Source organism: Talpa europaea (assembly GCF_964194135.1).
Source record: "Talpa europaea genome assembly, chromosome: 9".
Taxonomy (NCBI): domain Eukaryota; kingdom Metazoa; phylum Chordata; class Mammalia; order Eulipotyphla; family Talpidae; genus Talpa; species Talpa europaea.
Genome location: NC_140076.1, coordinates 30,353,602 through 30,372,729, shown reverse-complemented (window position 1 = coordinate 30,372,729; position 19,128 = coordinate 30,353,602). Strand labels below are relative to the sequence as shown.

Here is a 19,128-nt window from a genome sequence, read left to right as displayed (position 1 = left end):
GTAAAGGATGAATGGATGGAAGCCTTGTATCTCCCCCATCCCTCTTCCAGGGAGTATTAGTCAAGGAAGAAATTGATGGGCATTAGAATAGAGCCAGGAGGTAGTTAACTCTCAGGGGAGCCTTCAGACCCCCACCCCCAAACAAGCATGGAGGTACCCAAGATCCAGGTCAGGAGGCCTGTGATTGGAGGTACTATCTGCTTCTACTCTTTTCCTGAACTCACACCTGTCACATCACACTTCCAGTTCTGCTCAGCCTATCTTTCCAAAGAACCCCTTCAAGCCCTGAGTTCTGTCTACAAGCTATTTCTATTGTGCCCAGACATGGGGATTGTTTTCTGGGGACTTCCTGAGGACAGAGGGGTGTGGTGGGAAAGCAGGAGTAAAGTGATCTTCTGCTTTGACCTTCAGGCTGGGGAATTTGGATGTCCTTATCCATAGCCCTCATTCATTTATTCAGCATTTATTCTGGCCCTACCACGTCCAGGTGTGGACTTAGGGGACAGAAAGACCTTATCAAATTCTGACTGCACCTTCCCAAAGAAGGTCAGATCTTCCTTGAGTCTTATTTCTTCTTTAGTGGAAAGAAAAGGTGGCTAATAATACCTAATTGCAGGATTGTTAGGATGTGTACTGCCTTATAGTAGATGTTCCATAAATGACAGCCTATTTTGTAATTGAAGTATAATTCACATAAAAATTCACTGTTTTAGTCATTTTAAAGTGTGTAGATTCAGTGGCTCTTTTAAGTAATGTTCTATAACCATCATTACTGTTTTTAGAAACTTTAATCACCCCCCCAAAAAAGATTCCCTTTACCCATTAAGCAGTTGCTTATCACTTTTTCTCCCAAACCCCCAGGCAACAAGTCATCTTTCTGTCTCTGTGGAGCTGCCTATTCTGGATATTTCATATCAGTGGAATCATACAATTTGTGGCCTTTGTTTCTGGCTTCTTTCATGTAGTATAATGTTCTCAAGGTTCATTCATGGTATAGCATGGATCAGTTCTTCCTTTCCTTTTATGGTTGAATAGTCCATTGTATAGATAATACCACATTTTGTTTATCCATTCATTTATCACTTGATCAACAATTGGGTTGTTTCCACCTTTTGTCTGTTGCGATTAATGTTGCTGTGAAAATTTGTGTTTCAAGTTTTTAGGGGACATATGTTTTCATTTCTCTTGGGAATGTGACCAGCAGTGGAATCGCTGGGTCATATAGTAAGTGTATGTTTAATGATTTGAAGAACTGCCAAGCTCTTTCCCACAGCAGTGGCCCCAGTTTACATTCCAACTGGGTATGCTGATGGTTTCAATTTCTCCACATCTTCGTAACACTTGTTGTTTTTCTTTTCTTTTACTACTACTACTACTACTACTACTACTACTACTACTACTACTACTACTACTGCCTTCCTAGTGACTGTTCAGTGATATCTCACTGTTGTTTTGATTTATATTTCTCTAATGACTGGTGATGTTGAACATCTTTCCATAATGCTTATTGGTGTAGCCTCTTTTTATAATCTTTCATTAAACTTTTTTGGTTTGAGGAGTCCCTTTTGTATGGCAAAGCCTATGATATGGGCTTTCACCTGAGGTTACTCACAGTCCAGTGGGGGAGGTAGACCTCAAAGCAGATACTTGCAACATGGAAGGAAATAGAATACAGAAAAGGTATATACAGTGTGTAATTGTACCTTTGAGGAGAAAAGAGATATAAGTGGAGTTTGAGTGGCGTTTGTCCAGTAGACAAGGAAGGAGAGGAGCAGTCCAGTTAGCTGGAAGAGCATGGAGCCTTGGGCAGCAGTGATGGGGGTGGTGTTAGAGGAGGCCCTCCTGTCACCAGGTGGGGAGTGGAGCCCACCTGAGGTCTCCACCTCAAGACGCAAGCCTCTACCAGATCCTGAACTAGCAGCAGGCTCTGCTAAGCTTTGTTATCCCTGTGTACTCGTCTGCCCAAGGCTCTGCTGCTTTCAGGACACATTAACTCAGTTGATTTGATCCCCACCTGAGGTAGATGTGCTATCTCCGTTTCTCCATTTCTATGCTCACTGACATGCAGCTTTCTTGACTTCTAACACCTACCAAGAGACAGAACTGAACTTAGAAGCCAGGCTGTCTGACTTAGTTTTTCCACATCTGCAGGCTCAACCCCAGCTTGTCTTAACTTGTCTTTCAAGGCCATTTATTCTCAATTCCAACCACTGTAACTTTCTTCTTCAGTTATCTCTCCTGCCTATGACAGAACCATCTTTCATAACCAATCCAGGTCTATTTTCCCAGCCTTCCTGTTTTTGACTTCTGTTCTTTCCCACTCTTGTGTGAACTCTTATTCTCCCCATCTGACTATCCCTTTCTGAGCACTGACTTTCCAAGTGCCATCCACCCTGTGCAAATTCTTAACATACAGAACTGATGATCTTCACAGCATTCTGGCAATGTCAGTAGGAATTATTCACTTCAAGTCACAGATTTCAAGTCACAGATGGGGAAACAGGCTCAGAACAGTAAAGTAACTTACACAAGATTACCCAGCAAGGAAGAATTCTAGCTCAAAAGCCACTTCCTCTCAAAACCCTGCTCTGGTTGCAACAACCAAAGTGATCTCCCTTATCCCCAAGATCCAATAGCAATTACTTTCCTCTTCATCTTTGTGTCCCCAGGGCCCAGACTGGATCCTACAAGTGTAAACTCTCAGTAAATGTTAAACTGAGGCAAGGGAGGGAATGCTGTGGACGGGGCTACACAGTCTGAGTTCTCACCCTGTTCATGGTATGACTTTGACCTCTGGGGCCACTCACTGAGCTCTCCAGGTGGGAGCCCCGCCTGTCCTGCTCCCCTCTATCCCTGGACCTGATTATTATGCAGATGAATACATGGACCCTTCGCCATTTGGAACCTCAATTTCCTCATACACATTTTGAACGGGTTTAATGAGATGATTTATCTGAGTTCAAATATTACTTAGTTATGTGAGTCTGAACGATTGCGTCTCTCCACACCAACCTGATCCTGAACTGTAGAGTTTCAGCTCAGGGAAGCAGAGCTTCTCTGTTGTTCCCAGTTTGGTGACTGCATGTCAAACCTTTGCCCTTCAACTTGGCAAACTGAAGATTAGCCCAGGAACTTTGTTCCAAAACTTGGAAATCCTAATACTGCCCTCTTCTCCCTTCTCTGGTTCTCTCTCTCTCTCCCTTCTCTGATTCTCTCGCTCTCCCTCTGTGTGTGTGTGTTTCTCTCTCTTTTTCACATGTATAAGCACTCATCCACCCCATTTCAGGATAATTTCATTTGGGGCACTTTCCTGAGGTTTTACCTCTTAGCATCTTTTTGGCTTAGAAATAGTCAGTAGTGATTTGTAGGAAGGAACCTGTTGCTCTTTTAGAAAGGCCAGACTTCCTGCTGTTGTTCATACCTAACTCATTGGGTATATTTTATAGGTGCGCAGAGAACAAGAACAGACCTTTCTTGTGAAAATACAACCTGAGAGCTGCTCCTCTGGATCATAAGAAAGGCCATTTTCATCTCTGGTTAGGAGGGAGATGTTAACAAAGACCATCTCTCTTTTTGCAGTGCACGCCATACCCTGCTTAAGTCATTCTTTTGTTTTTAAACTTGGTATCATTATTCACCATGTGCTTAGGGAAATGAAATGATTCCAAGTATGTTGCTCCCACCAATTTTAATATCTCTTTCATTGAGGGCGATAGTGTGCACCAGACACTGTAGTGCACTGTCACCCCACAACTCCCTGTAGAGAGGAGACATCTGAGTTCAGCGAGACTAAGGTCCCTGTGCCACTCTTCTCACCCTCTCATGGGAGAGCTGCAGCTCATATTGAGGTCTCCCTGATACTGAGGCACCACCTCTGACCAATAGGGGCCCCATTCCTAAGACGTTCTGGATAGATCTGGGACTTGAGGACATTCTGGAATAGTTTTGTGTTGGTGAGCTTCCTTCTCAGCTTTCCTAACAAGTTATGAGGAGGGAAGCCTGGCCTGGGGAAAGTGTAAGAACATATTTAACACAATCATATCCATATGCACACACACTCACACTTGTGTATAAAGACCCATAGAGACTGGATTTAACCAGCTCCCTGGCCTTGTGCCACATCTGGCCTAGGGCAGCATGCTAGAAAATGCATTGAGGATGTAGTAGGGGGGAGCTTTTGAGGAATATAAAAACCAGTAATTCCCAAAGTCTCAGTTCAAGACTAGAAAACAAGACTCCAGAGTACTTACCACAAGAGGTCAGTTCCAAAGCAATTTCAGGTTTCCACAACTTCCACTCCAGTTGGCACTCACCTGTTTGAAGTTTTACTTTTGATATCTCCTGTGAGAGAGAAAGAGAGAGAGAGAGAGAGAGATCTGGGAAATAGAGTTTTAGAGTTCAGAAGACAAGGCATCTTTTAGATTATTGGAAGTTCAACTTACAGAATGAGAAAGTGAAGAGAAATAATACCCCCTTGTATTTCACTTTACAGTTTATAAAAACTTTCCAAGTGTGATCCACTTCCTTATGCGTTGCTACCACATGTAAACAATGGGTGAGATATCAGAGGCCTGCTTCCCACTCCTGCCCCTTCCTCAGCTCACATCTTGAGCACGCTCCTCCGTTCTCTGGGTCTGAGTTCCTTCATCTGTAAAACAAGAGTTGAACCAGTTGTTCACTGAGGCCCCTCAAATTCTGCTGTTGCTATGATGATACCCGAAAAATGGTAATGAACGTTCCTCATTCCTGTTACCTCAGCCTGTCCTGTGTCTGGGTTGTGGGGGCAGTCTCTGGCCTTCCAGCTCATGTTTGCCTATGTAAGAGCCAGCATCCCTTTTAGGCCTCTTGGTACCTGAGCTTGCAGAAGTGCACCAGGTTTTTCCGGGAAGCTGCTTGGCTTAGAAAGATCTTGCTCGTGTGCTCGTTAAGTTTAGGATAGATAATAATCTGAAAATCATTGTAATTCCAAGACTCTTGAATTCCATAAAAGGTCAACCTTTAAGATGTACTTAGAGAAACCCCTCAGCAGATTCAGCAGACACTCTTTCAGTGCTGTGATTCCGGTACTTTTGGATACCTTTAATCTTCGAGAAGATCTATCTGCACTGCTGCTTTTAGGATCCCCCCCCCCCCCCCCCGTGCCTGGGGTTGGTTGGTTTTCCCTTTTAACTGGTCTGGCCTCAGTTATTCTCTAGTATTTGAGGTTATGGGCAGTTTGGGTATTTTGACTCATATTGAAACTTGTTCTCTTGATATGCATTTTAGAAGACAAATCTGACCTTGAAAACAGTGTGATGCAGAAGAAAATAAAAATCCCCAAACTCTCTCTCAATCATATAGAAGAAGATGGGGAAATTAAAGATTATGGGGAAGAAGATTTACAACTTAGACACATCAAGGTAACAAAATTTTTCCTTCTTTTAGAAGTATGTAGGAACATTTTCAGCTTTCTAATAACTAAAGAATTCTAGTCTGGCCTCCTCTCCCCACAAAAATGTCTCCTAATGTCACAGGCCTTGCTTGTTTCAGTGGGGGAAGCTCCGGACAGCTAGTATGTTTGCTGGCTGAATTTCCAGGGGACCCTGACTCACACTGTGCCACCAGGCTGTGTCCTGTTTGCGCCGTCTTGTGCAGTGCCATTGCTGCTGAGGGCCTGGGATGGTGCATTTCTCTCCGTGCACCACTCTGGAGACGTCCCTGCTGAGCTTTGGGAACATTAAGTGACCCTTTTGGGGCAGTAGTTCCAAACCAGTTACTGTCAGACTGCCCTAAACAGTTAAAGGTGGACTCTCTAGGGAAGAGGGTAGGCAGATTCATACAAGGATGCTTATAGGACCCTGGATTGGAAGATTACTTTCTATGAGATTTTGTTTCCTGTGGTGTGTTCCTGGATTAGTTTTCTCCAGTGTCCTTTATAAGCCTGCTAAAAATTTTCTTCAGCCAACCAGGTGTTTTTTCATACAGTGAGCACCCCCAAGGAAGGGAGGATGAAGAAGGCATTGACTGTGGTCTGATTTTGGACACGTGGTCAGGGACATTCCCAAGGCACAGTGCAAAAGATGCAACTAAATTCAGTTCATTGCCCTCCCACTGTGAATCTGGCCCCATGCTGATCCCTGTGGTCATGGAGATTAGTCAATGCAGCTACTGCCTTTAGGTGTCTCACAGTACAGTGATGAGACAGATACCAAAATTAGTGAGCGTGGCAGTTTTAGCAGAGGTGTTCATCTAAACTAGCCGCGCCCTATCCCATGCATAAATGTGAGAGGATTTGTCGTGTAACTCAACCTCAGTCATCTTTGTCTGTTTTTCTCCTTACATTTCCAGAAATTTAGTGAGGGGTTAAGGTAGACTCGACCTGTGTCAAAAGTTCAGAAGAACAGAAGTTAAACCAAGGAATTACTGAGCTAGTTTTTAGTAAAAGTTTATCATGCACACAACAAACGGCAATTTGCAAACCGGGACTGCTCAAACCCAAACATGGAATGAGACTCAGCAGGAGTTGGGTGTTAGGGTAGAGATTATTAGGAAGCAGCCGAGATAGTGAGAAGTCAGTGACTATTTCTTCTTCACAGTGATTGCTTATAATATTAGAATTTTCTTAAAGGAAATATTCTCAGTTGATTAGGAATTGATCAGTAGTTACTACCTCTCAACCTTGGGAAACAGTTTTTTTATCTACGATTTCCAGAGGTATAAACAAATGACCCACGTCAGAATAGGCTAGCAAAATAAGCTAAAGTAAGCTTTGTTTGTCAGACGAAGCTGGTTTTGTCTGCTTAAGGAATACTCAAGGCCAATCTCCCTTTGTTTTTTAACACCTGACACACAGTTGTGTCCTTAGTAGTCTGTACCCTACCAGGAATTTTGTGTCCTTAGTAGTCTGTACCTCCCACAAGTGTTCTCAGTAGGAAAGCTCACAGCCCTTCTGCCCTCAGTGTAGAATTCAGTCAGTCCTATAACTCCCACTCCCACTCAGTGGGAGCTTTGTCCACTTGAGCTGGAATTTCCTCAGGCAGCTGAAACCCCAACCTCTGCAGAGTCCTGGATAAATCTCTTCTCAGCAAACTGTCTCCACTGTCTTGCAGAGCTTGGCCAGAGCCCAAGCCCCATTGTGAGAGAGGGACTAGTACTAGAAGCTGGGCTCCAAATTCTGACTGTCTGCTGCTTGCTGTGTGTCCCCAGGTATACTCCTTTCCTGCTCTGAGCCTCATTTTCCTGGTAAAATGAGGAAGTTAAGCTGAAGGGACCTTTGATACTAGCATTCTTTGAACTTTTTAGTTAAGTAAACATTTATCAAGCCCCCGCCAAGTGCACATTCTGAATAGACAGTAGAGAGACAGAAAAAAATAAGAAAGGCCCCAGCCCTAGAATAGAGTTCTTTGCATCCTTCCCAACTAAAGCATTGGTGAGTAAAAGGTTACTTGTAGAATACTCCCCTTCACCCTGTTTTTTCTTTCATGTTTTTGTTGTTGAAGAGATTTGATTTGAGTGGTGACTCCCCTGGGAGGGCTTGGCCAGATTGCTCACTGATCCTCCACAAATACTCACCTGCTATGAGCCACTCACTGCCCAGGCGGTGGGTGGGGACTGGGAACGGGGGCTGGGGAGGGCAGTCATGGTAGTATGTACCTCCAAGAGGCAGAGCGACAGAGTGGAAAAAATGCTGTCCTGGGAAACCAAAGTCCTTGTTCTGCTTCTAACTGACTGTGTGACTTTGAGCAAGACCCTTCCCCACTCTGGACCTCTGTCTCCCCATTTGTAAAGTGAAGGGCTTTGACTAAGTGTTCACACAAGTTTCTCCAAGCACTGATGTTCTGTGGTTCTGTGATTCTAGGATTGTCTGGGGAAATATTGAGCTGCAGTCCAAGAAAGTCCCAGCTGCCCTTGCCTGAACTGATTCTCGTTGTCCTACACAGAGACCTGAGGGGCGGAAGCCGAGCGAAGTGGCGCACAAGAGCATCGAGGCAGTGGTGGCTCGGCTAGAGAAGCAGAACGGCCTGAGCCTAGGCCACAGCACGTGTCCAGAGGAGGTCTTCGTGGAGGCCTCACCGGGCACAGAGGACATGGACAGTCTGGAAGATGCCGTCGTGCCCCGGGCTCTGTACGAGGAGCTGCTGCGTAACTACCAGCAGCAGCAGGAGGAGATGCGCCACCTCCAGCAGGAGCTGGAGCGGACTCGGAGGCAGCTGGTACAGCAGGCCAAGAAGCTCAAGGAGTATGGAGCACTTGTGTCCGAAATGAAGGAACTCCGAGACCTCAACCGGAGGCTCCAGGATGTTCTGCTTCTGAGGCTTGGCAGTGGTGAGTGCCCCAGCAGGCCACCTACCCCTCACAGCGCGGGATGCTTTGTGCCACCTTCCTCTGGGTGAGCGTGAGTGAGAGAGAGGCAGGCCAAGTGCCCCTGAGGCTAGGGAAGGGCAGAGACTTGGCTTAGCAGTCACCCCAAAGTCGAGTCATTCTCCTCCCACAGTAAATCCAGCAGAAGCTTATGCAGCAACCCTGGCTATCTAGAACATGGTGGGGAACATGGGAAAATGTGACTCAGAGCACAAGAGCTGACAGTACTTGCCACCACTCATTTATGCATTCATTTAGCAAGAGGCGGTATTAGCGGTTACAGGAAACCTCTCCTGGGAGGTTTCAGGATAGTAAAGAGAACTAGACATGATTCTGAAAAAGTGTATTAAGTCAGCAGCTGATAAATGCCATGGGAGACATGTGGGAAAAATCACAGGAGAGTTCAAACTATGGAGAGGGGTTATTTGTGGCTGTGGGGGATTTTAGGAAGGTGCCGGGCCCCAAACTGAGCCCTGAAGCAGAGATTGTGTTTCCTGGTATAGGAGGCACTGAGGGGAGCAGCCCCGGAGTATGGGAAGACATCTGGAGCATACTAAGAAGAGAATACTGTGACAGTGGTTTGAGGACAGACAGTTGAAGGTCTTCAACATTCTAGGGACCTGGAGTGTCTGAACTTATTTTGGTAGAAATGAGAAACATTAACCAATTTTTTATCAGGCAGACCTCTAACCTTAGGAAGATTAATATAAAGATATATACAACTCCTTCGTTTTGCTCATAGAACTCCATAGCCTCTTTTATTACATCTGATTTTTACAAGCCAGTTTTGTAAAACAGACTTCTAGGTTTTCTCATCTAATGTGGTTTAGAAGCAGGAATCATGGGACATCTGATAGATGGCAGCCTTGACCACAGAGAGGAGTGACTGCTTAACAGGAAGGAAAGAGAAGCACTCTTTCAGAACATAGTAATCCAGACAGCGGCTAGTCAGTATTGAGGAAGTTAGTATAGCACAAGTTCATAATCTTCACATTCCCTGAGGACAGTCATTAATGCTGAGTCAGCTTGCTTTGTCTAAAATGGGAATAATCTAGAGTCCAAAAACACGAGTTCTATCCCCAAAGTTTAAGCCAAATATAATTTTGTACTCAAAAAAGGGAGGTGTCTGATGTCTAGATACTAGATATCAATGTTTCTGATCTTTCGATAAGTGTGCTCTTACTCATTTTACTTGATAGGTGCATTTTACTTCTTAAAGTGTATCCCCAAGGCAGTGTCTCAGTAGATCTTCAGAATGGCTCAGGGAGTCAACCAAGAGGCCTTTTAATGTCCTTGTTACAAGGAAAGAAACTGAGGTTGGGATTTACCCAGAGTCACTTGTGGAGGCAGAGACAGAGCTCCTCTCAAGCCAAGTTTTGCATCCCTAGCCTGGTCATGTCCCCATTCACCACATCAAACTTGACCTTGGCCACTCTCCCATAGTCATAGGTGCACAGTGACACTAAAGGTCTCATGTGGCGCACAACTGAAAAAGTTGCCAAATTTCTTTATCAAATTTAAATCTCAAAGAGAAACCCTAAAAAAGAAAACTCTGTGAAAGTGGTCTTGGTCTTGGAGGAAAAGTCAGAGATGGAGAGAGAACTGGAATTTTCAGAGAAAAAGTGTGTCCTGGTCTTCAGATGAATCATTTTTATTTTCATTTTGAGCTGTATGATACATCTTTTGCAACCTTCTTGGGGGACAAAAAGCACGATAACAGCAAAAACTCTCCATTCAATTACTTCGACTTTCAGAGAAACTGCCTGTTTTGCATGACTGTGAATGGATTCTGAACTCCTGAAACTACTCCTAAACCTCTGGGGCAGGAAGACTGCATTTTGCATGAGCGGGCCTCTTTTAGTCTTAAAACACTTAGACAAACTTGGCCCTGACCATAGCTGCAGTGTCTGGCTCTTTCCAGGCTCTCGCATCCATGGGCCGTGCATGCCGTTGTGTGAGCTGGTAGCTGGCCTTTCCCTGATCCGCATACATCACTGTCGTCAACACAGTGGGATGACATGAACATAAATCAGCCCAAGCCACGAGTCTGTGTGGAGCACCCACCCTGGGCGGCACCCCTACTCAGGCCCTCAGGTCTTGAAAAGTCACTCCTACTATCCCTGACCTGTGAAACCCCAGCGCCCATTGATCACACGTGTTAATTGAAAAATGATGAAGTTCCACGTTCTAAGAAAAATCGACAAGAATATAAAAATAAAAAAAAAAAAGTCTGTACCCTCAGGAGAGGTTGTATGTTTTCACGAGGATTCAAACCCCATCTTGCCCACTTCCCAGCTCTGAGGCTTGGGAGCCTTCTTTTCTCCCTTGTCTTTCTTCCTTGCTGCCTTCCCTCATTCCCTCTTTTCTTTCACAAATATAGCTGGGCTCCTGCTATTTGCTGGAGTTTTGCCTAGTGGTCAGCGTTTGATATGTTTAAGATATCATCTTTATCCTCTGTCCTTGAAGAACTCAAGGATTGATGAGGGAGACAGCTGCTGACATAATCAGTGACAGCACCAAGCATAAATGCCACCTCAGGGACAAGGCATCGGCTTCGGACAGCAGAGAAGTTCCCCACTGAATTTGGGGGGATCAGGGAAGAAAGTCTTCCTGAAATAACTTCTAAGCTGGAGCCTGAAAGCCAAATTTGTGTTATCCAGGCAGTAGTGGGTGGGTGGGAAGAGTGAGAAACAATCTAAGCAGAGCGCCTCTGGGCCTTGGCATCCTCATCTGTAAAACAAAAATAATTCCCCGTATAGCCTGTGAAGCAGCAGAGTGACTGGCATTCAGTTGATGTTCAGTTACTCTTAGCTCCTTTTCCACACCATTACTAACAAGTGGCTAAGGCAGGGTTGTTTAATTTTTTAACATTCACTCCCCAAACCAATTATTGGCTGTATGCCCTTGGGCAGGTCAACTAACTTCTACCTCTCGGGATCTTCTATGACAGAGGATCAGTGGGGTTCTATATAGGTTTGTGCATTTGTTCACTCAGTCAGTCAGCTGACACTGACCATATACTTTTTGAGTCTAGGAACTTGAGACACAAAGAAGACTAAGGCATTGGAAGCCAGGATGTACTGATGGATGTAAACATATAAGCATGTGATTAAAATGCAGTAAGAAGTCGGGGTGGGGGTGCTAACATTTGAAGATGGACTTAGTTTGGGGCAGCCACCCCATTGCTAGAGCAGCCCCTCATCTGTACATACTACTCAGGAGCCTGTGACAAGGCTCCTGAGAGCAGCCAGAACGTGACCTAGAGGCCCTGTCTGAGTCTCAACTTAGGTGTCCTCTAACGAGATGACCTGGACTGAGGTTGATGTGTGGCCCAGGCTGCACTGTCCCAGCCCTCTGGGGTCTGGCTTCAGGGTGGCTTATGTCTTTGTGTATTTACACCTGTCTACCTCACCTAGGGACCCAGCTCAAGGGTCTTTTGTCTTTGCATATTGGGTCACCCATCCCATAACAAACAAATACAGAGATGAGGGACCTGAGAAGGGCAGGAGATGCCCTGTTTTCAAAGGCTCCCCACCTAGAAGAATTATTGCTGACTCCCCCAGCCATTGGGGTCCCGCAGGTGGCAGGTAAAAGGAGGCATAGAGCAGAGACCTGGCCTCTTGAGCCTTGTGGGGACTTGGGGTAGTGAGCAGGTCCCCTGGCAGGAGTTGTGATGGTACAGCCTATGCAGGCTGGGGCAGTATGTGGGGGGATGACAGCAACATAGTATGAGAAGATGTTTCAGAGACTTAACCAATGGCGTCTTCATTTGTGCATTTATTCATTCTTCTTTCATTCATATCTCAAACACAAGATGGTTTTAACAGCAAAGATTCTGTAGAACATGGAGATGTGAAGGAACTTGGAGAGGATGGAGGTTGTTGCCCTCATGTTGCTGATGAGGAAACAAGCCCAGCAAATGGCAGATTGCCGGGCTCTCCAGACACCCGGTCCTGCTTGCCTTTCTGATCCTCGCCCCATCTGGCCTTTTTGAGTCCTCCAACTTCGTTGTCACTGACATGGGTTGACCTACCCTAACTCCCTACCCCCCAAAGAAATCTTCTCTCTGTAAAACAGAACTTTTCTATGATCTCAGCATGGGAAGTAGACCTCTCTGATGAAAGGAACCTCACTCTAATCTAGGGTCCCTTCTCCCAGGGCCTCTGTGACAGGGGCAAAATTCAATGAGGAACGTGTATGTACAATTAGCTAATGAGTTTGATAAATACCAGTCTCTTGTTCCTTTACTGGCCTTTCCTGCCCACTCTCCCAAAGAAGTAAATGCTGAAGACACAAAAAGCAAAGATATTCTCATTTTATTTTTTTTTTTTATTTTTTTTTTTTTTTAGAGGCATGTTTTTTTTTTTTTTTTTTTTTTTTATTTATTATTTGTTTGTTTTTTGTTTATACATGCACTGGGTACAGTCAGAAGCACGGGAGGGTGAGAGAATTCACCAGAGCCAGAGCGGGGAGCAGAGCAGGCAGAAGGACGGAAGTACACTGCTGAGGGGAGCAGCGGGCGGCAGGAGAGGTCTGCGCGCCATATGGGATCCTCCTCCGGTGGCCGGGGAGCAGCCGGGGATCGAACCGGCGCCGCAGAGGCCGCGGGCAGCTTCGCAACCCAGCGCTCAACCGCTGCGCCACCGGGGAGGCCCGATATTCTCATTTTAAAAGTACATATTTATTTGTGCATAAATCCATTCATTCATTCAAAAAGCACTTATTGAGTATATGCTTTGTACCAGCACCGTGTCAGGGACTGGGAATATAGACATGAACATGACAGTCCCTTTTGAAAACATTCACAAGCTAGAGTTATATTTAATAAACTGGTGCTTGGCAGAGAATTCTGAGGGACGAGGGGAGCAGAATAGTAGAGAGCCAGTTGCAAGGGTGGCTCTGGTATGTGAATAGGTGTAAATTCTAGGGTCTTCTGGTTTTTCCTTACCTAGCGTTCTTATTTGTAGAGATCAAAGACCATGGCTAAGATAAAGGCTCAGTTTGTAGCACTGTTAAGTCCCACTTAGGGTATTTCAGTACATTTTGGTGCAATTCAAGTAATGCTAGTTCAGTAAAGGCTCAAAAGTGCTCTGTGAGATATTTAAAAGGGAGAAGATGTAATCCCTGCCTTCAGGATGCACACTGTCCAAGACTTGTGCACAGCAGGACACCAGACAGAACCAAGCAGGTGCTGCAATTGCAGGAGGGAGACATGTGGTGTTTTTAGATTTCATGTGCACTTTGTTCAGGAAGGTAGGTGGAAATGATGAAGTCTAACCAGAAGAGGCACAAATAAAAAGAATAATAACCGTTATTCACATATGCTTTACAAATTTTAAAGCACCTTGGCATGTTTAATTCATTGGACTGTTCTGATAACCTCATTGCAGGCCCAAGTAAGGATTATTATGTTCAGTTGAGAAAGGAGAATATGGAAAGAAGAGATTATCATCCCTGTTGGCCAGATCACAAGCTAGTTGAAAGTTTTGAAATAGGGGAAAGCCATTGTGGCCTGCAGACCTGTCTCGGCACTTTAGAGCCACGTTTCCAGCACCTCTGTTCCCCTCTGGGCTCGTGCCTTGTGTTCTGCCCAAGGTCTGTTAAAATACGAGCTTTGATCTTTAAAATCCTTTGCAGTCTGAGCTGGATTCTTTAGGCACAGGTCTCTGATGGTACCTTTGAAAAGGCAGCTAATGTCAGCCAAATGCCGCCTGCCAGCTCTCCCCTGTACAGGAGGCGGTCTGGGCTTTAGTAGCTGGGGTTTGATGTTACTTGGGGTTGAATCTCAGCCCTCTAATCCATACCTGTGCGACTTCAGGCAAACAATTTAACCCTCCTCAGCCTCTGTTTTCTCCTCTGTCAAATGGCGATCTTAATGCCTACCACGTACAGGCAAGAAAGCCAAGTCAGTGATTAAGGTCCTGAAAGGTCCCTGAGATCAGAAACTTGGATTTTCAGGACCCCATGTGCTAATATTTTGTTATGTTGGGTAACTTACTAAACTTTCTGGGCCTTAGTTTTTTCATCTATAAATCAAAGTGAATGATCATGCCAGCCCTTAAGTTATGGTTCTTAAAAGGATCAAATGAACAAATGCATATAAAGACCTCTGCTCAAGGACTGGCATACAGAAAGCAGTTGGTGGGCCTGACATTAATGATGTAGGATCACTTGAGGGTGTACGTGAGATAGTGTGTGTGCAATGCTTGGCACATCATAGGCCCTCATTGTCCTACAGCAGAGCACAGATGTGGTTGTCTAGCATATCTTAACCTTTGGTCAAACGTTGTAACTCCTGGAGATTGCTACATCCCCTTTATAAATCTCAGAAATCATATTTGACTAGTCCATTTTTCAGCTACTCCTGAATTGGATTTCAAATTCAGTGGTCTGTTCTTTATAGAATTTTCCGCCCGTTTTCCCAACTCCAGTCCTCAACCACTCCTTTTGACCCCAGTTCAACAGTTCTTCAGACATCACTGTTTATGATTCAATTTCCTCTCTGCCAGGGCATGCCTCATGGAGCCTATTTATCTTAGAGTTCTTTTCCATCTCCTTCAGCCTTTTTCTCATTCTCACAATAAGCAAGAATGCTCACACAGGCTGGACTTGGAGAGAGGACTGAAGAGGATGACCAAGAGACATCCTTGCAGGGTCAGGTTTTCGTGTCTGCATCCTAGAGGCAAGACCCAGGAATGCCACAACCTGCCACCTGCCTCAGTTAGTGGCAAAGTGGAGTCAATACCACCGGTGGTGCCTTGTGCCTCCTTAACTTGGATGGAGGAAAAGATGTAATAGTAAGAACTGAAATCGTCTCTCTTAGCATCCCCACTTTGAATGGCTTTTTGCGCTAATGACTGCCTCATAATCAGCCACATCCATCCTGGATTATTTTAAGAGCTGATTTCAAACTGATAGGACACTGAAGGACCCTCCTGCCTCTTTCTCCCTAAAGTTCATTTTTAGGGGGCAAGGATGATGGAGCTGAGGGACAAATCAAGGTTGACCCTTTGCTACTTGCTTGGACAGCCAGCCAATGCTCGAGTGGCTGGGCTTTTCTCTATTGCCAGAATGGGAATGCGCTTGCCCCTTTAGAGAGGGCTTTGCCTGCTGGTGGCTGGCTTCTGTGCAGGCACAGGACAGACTTGTTTATTGCTGCATTTGCTAGTCCGAGGAAGTGGAGGTGGAAAAGGGTTTTTATGTGTTCCTTACTGTCCTCTCTGAAGACCTGTGCCTATTTGGGGCCGGATGCTAGATGCTTTTCATATATAGCACAGCTTCAGCAGTAGACAGAATCATCAGATCAGGAAACAGTCTCAGAGAGATTAAAGAACTTGCCTGCGGTCACATAACCAGGAAATGGTAGAACCAGATTTGAAACTGAGGTCTGTCTTGCATTTCCTTGCAACAGGCTGTCTGACCTCACAGGCACCCAACCCCTGTGCCTCTGTAGTGACCGTGTCTTCTGCCTGCCCTCATGTGAGACCCCTTTCATATACTGCAGTGGGCTCTGAAATGGTTGACCCCTTGAGTTATTGGGTTTGATGTTTCCTGCTATGCTAAACTATGTGGCTTTAAGATACCAACCAGAAAATTCCTAGTGTTTTTAAAGATATTATCTCTCTAAAGATAACTCAATCCAACTTTTCACCTCCACTTTATAGATGAAAAAAACTTAGAACCTAAGTGGGAACAGGACATGCCAATGCCACATGGAACTGGAACACATTCATTGCCGTGAAACAGTGGAAGGTTAATGTTCAGTCAAAAGGGAGGGATACTATGAGCCAGGGGTTAGCGGGGCCCAGCGACTGTCCACACCCTACCTTGCTGCTCCAAGTGGCTCAGAGTTGGATTGGAGGTAATTCTTGAAGCCCCAGCACCATAGTCTTTTAAAAGTTCATCTCGTCCAACCTCCTACACAGGGCAGGAAACCTTCTGTAGCCTCCCTGTGGCGTGATCACCCAGCCTCTTGAAACAGTCCCCTGCAGACAGACAGCTCATGCCCTGCCTTGTGGGGCAGGCCATTCCATTATTAGGTTGCTCTGCCTGAAGGGAAATGTTTTCATGCAAAAACATTTATTGGACTCTTCCTCTTTCCAGGCCTTGTATGGGCACAAGGAAGTCGAATAGTTAGGATCTTGTTACTTTTGTAAAAAAGTCACAGTCTCAGGAGACAGTTGGAATGCAGTGTGATCCTTGCTGCGTTCCAGAGCTTTGGGAGAGGGTGTACAGGAGGGTTCTTTACGTGACTTGGGCAGGGAGGCTAAGGTGGGAGAAGGCCCCCAAATAAGGGCCTGGATAGATCTGTCTCAATGAAGAGGCAATGAATGGTATCTCAGGCAACAGGAGCGCCTGAACAAAGAGTTGAAGTTGTGAGAGAGACTGATTTATTCAAAAACTACAAGTAGTTTCGTCCTGGACAGGGAGGAGGTAGATAGGAGGGAGAGATGAGGCTGCAGAAATAGGAAGACCAACTAGAAACTGGCCCCGTCCAGCAAAAAACAGTACCTGTGGGCTCCTCCCCAGTAGAGTGACCTGGGGTCTGGTCCCTCAACCTCTGAGTTTCTTTTTTCCTCTAAACCATGCCGACCAATCAACCATTTAGTAAAGATGAATCCCATATGGTCTCTGCTCTGGACGGACTCCTGGCCTGAGGGGAAGTCAAGCAAAGCCAGGCAGATGGATTGATTTGGTTGAGAGACATCAGTCACATGATGAATTCAACTCCTGTCTGGGGGAGGCTCACTGTACCCCACAGCACCACCTCAGAAGTCTGAGGACAGCCCTTGTGACACCTGCCTTATTTACTCTCATGCCCTCCTGCTTCCCCCACAACTCAGCCAGTGTGCTTTCTGGCAGGGCCATGCTTCAGTGCCACTTCATAGGGCAGACCCGTTCTATCTGCACCCCCCCGTACCCCCCCATACCCCCCCTCCCCCGCCACCCTTCAAGTGCTTTCTGTGCCCAGACAGTTAGCTGGGGAGGGAGGGGCAAGAGCCAGGTTAGTTTTCCCTGCTCACTGGTTGACAAAGTGACTCAGCGCTCTTAGAGCTGACGTGAATCCTGGCGACACTCCCCCTCTGCCTCCTACATGATTGTGAAGTTCTGGGAAGGTCAGAGATGAGCTGAGGGTCCCACAGAGCCGACATTACATGAGAAACCTAGGAAATATGAACACTGCAGTGAGCTGGGGAGGTATAGGGGAGTGGAAGGAGCAAGTCTCTGGAGTCACTCCTAAATTTGAGTGCTTACTATCTTTGTGTCTTTTGGCAAGTTACTTTACCTCTCTGAGTCTCTGCAAAGATAATAGGCTCTATTTTGTAGAGCTATCAGGAGGATTCACTTCTTTCATTCAGCACTTTCATGAGGAGGGCCACGGACACCGTGATGGTGTTGGGAACAAGACAGTGGCTGTCCTTTTTATTTCTAACCAGGGATAGGTTAAATAAACAATCACTCACAGGGGAGTTAAATGAATTATACATTTTAAAAAGTTAAAATTTTTTTTTTTTAATTTAGAAATTATTTTCTTTTTTTTTTAAGATTTATTTATTTGTATGCAAGAACCAGGGTACAGTCTAGATGTGTGGGAGGGTGAGAGGATTCATTGGAGACAGAGCGGGGAACAGAACAAGCGGACTGACGAAACACACTGCTACAGGGAGCAGCGGGCGAGACAGGAGAGGTCTGGTGTGCCATGTGGGATTCTTGCTGGCCAGCCGGGATCAAACCCGCGCTGCAGAGGCTGCGGACAGCTTCACAGTGCATCATTCAACCGCCTGCGCCACCAGGGAGGCCCTAAAAAAAATGTTTTAACTTTAAGTTTCTTAACAAAGAAGACAGTAGGTGTCAGTCACCTTTCCTTTCAGGGAAAGTATCTACAGTTCCTCTAAGCAGGGAAAATACCTTAACTCCCTTGGGGCCTCAGACCCACTCAGCAGCTGTGGACTTCTCCCTAGTGAGAAGGGGCTCTCAGGTACATTCCAGTCTGCTGCTATGTGGTGTTGGCTCCTGGAGAGGTTGCATCCTTATGAGTTTGCAGCACCTGGCGCAATTAGCGCCCCAGAAAGGATGGCTTCCCCTGTCTCCCCTCCAAAGCCCTCTCCAGCTCTCTCACAGAAGATGTTCTGAAAATGGGGAGAAAGGGGCAGGAGGCCCTGAAGGACCACTGTTTACTGTGATCCTATCCCTCCTGCAGGTCCTCCCCTCCCTTCCCTGGACCTTACTTACCCATCAAAACTCCAGTCAGAACTCACCTCTGCCCTGGAACTTTCCAAAATCACTGAGCCAGTCTCCCTCCCCAAATCTGTGCAGATCGTCACCCTAGCTACTTCCTCGTCAGTCAGTTGGCCTCAATTATTCCTGGTCAGTCAGTTGGCCTTAATTATGTGCCACTTGCCTTCCCCATATGAAGATAATTACCCCGCCCAGTCCTTCACACCCAACGAGCTCCTGCCTGTCTACCCTACATGTCCGAGCTAGAAGTGTGTGTCCATCCTTCTGAAGCGTTCCTGGTCTCCTCCAATGGCAGCACCCCTCCTTTGCTTCTGTTCCTAGGTCTTTTTCTTTACCCTGGTCAGTCATACAGGATGGTGATGCTCTGCTGCCCTTCTCTTCCTGTACTGGACTGAATCACTCAAGGCCACCTCTCCCAGGACTGGCACTTAGTAGATGCTTAGTAGTTTCTCCCTGAAGGAATGATATCAGATTTGTCCCTGCCTTCCCTGGGGGGATAAGGGGGCAAGAAAGATGCAGAGGTACTTCCAGGTGGCCTTAGAGAAGAGG

At 45.9% G+C, this 19,128-nt stretch overlaps 2 protein-coding genes across 3 annotated transcripts in view; both read left to right on the top strand.

Moving 5' to 3' along the window:
• Positions 1-19,128, top strand: part of AGBL4 (AGBL carboxypeptidase 4) — a gene marked incomplete at both ends in the record, with an annotated part of 969,197 nt that overhangs the window by 759,089 nt on the left and 190,980 nt on the right. The gene's annotated exons all lie outside the window — the stretch shown is intronic.
• Positions 1-19,128, top strand: part of BEND5 (BEN domain containing 5) — a gene marked incomplete at both ends in the record, with an annotated part of 47,985 nt that overhangs the window by 9,732 nt on the left and 19,125 nt on the right. Inside the window, 2 exons of the mRNA XM_084241701.1 lie at positions 5,266-5,399; positions 7,920-8,304. Of these exons, the coding sequence (XP_084097827.1) occupies positions 5,266-5,399; positions 7,920-8,304 (519 nt within the window). The remainder of the gene's footprint in view (positions 1-5,265; positions 5,400-7,919; positions 8,305-19,128) is intronic.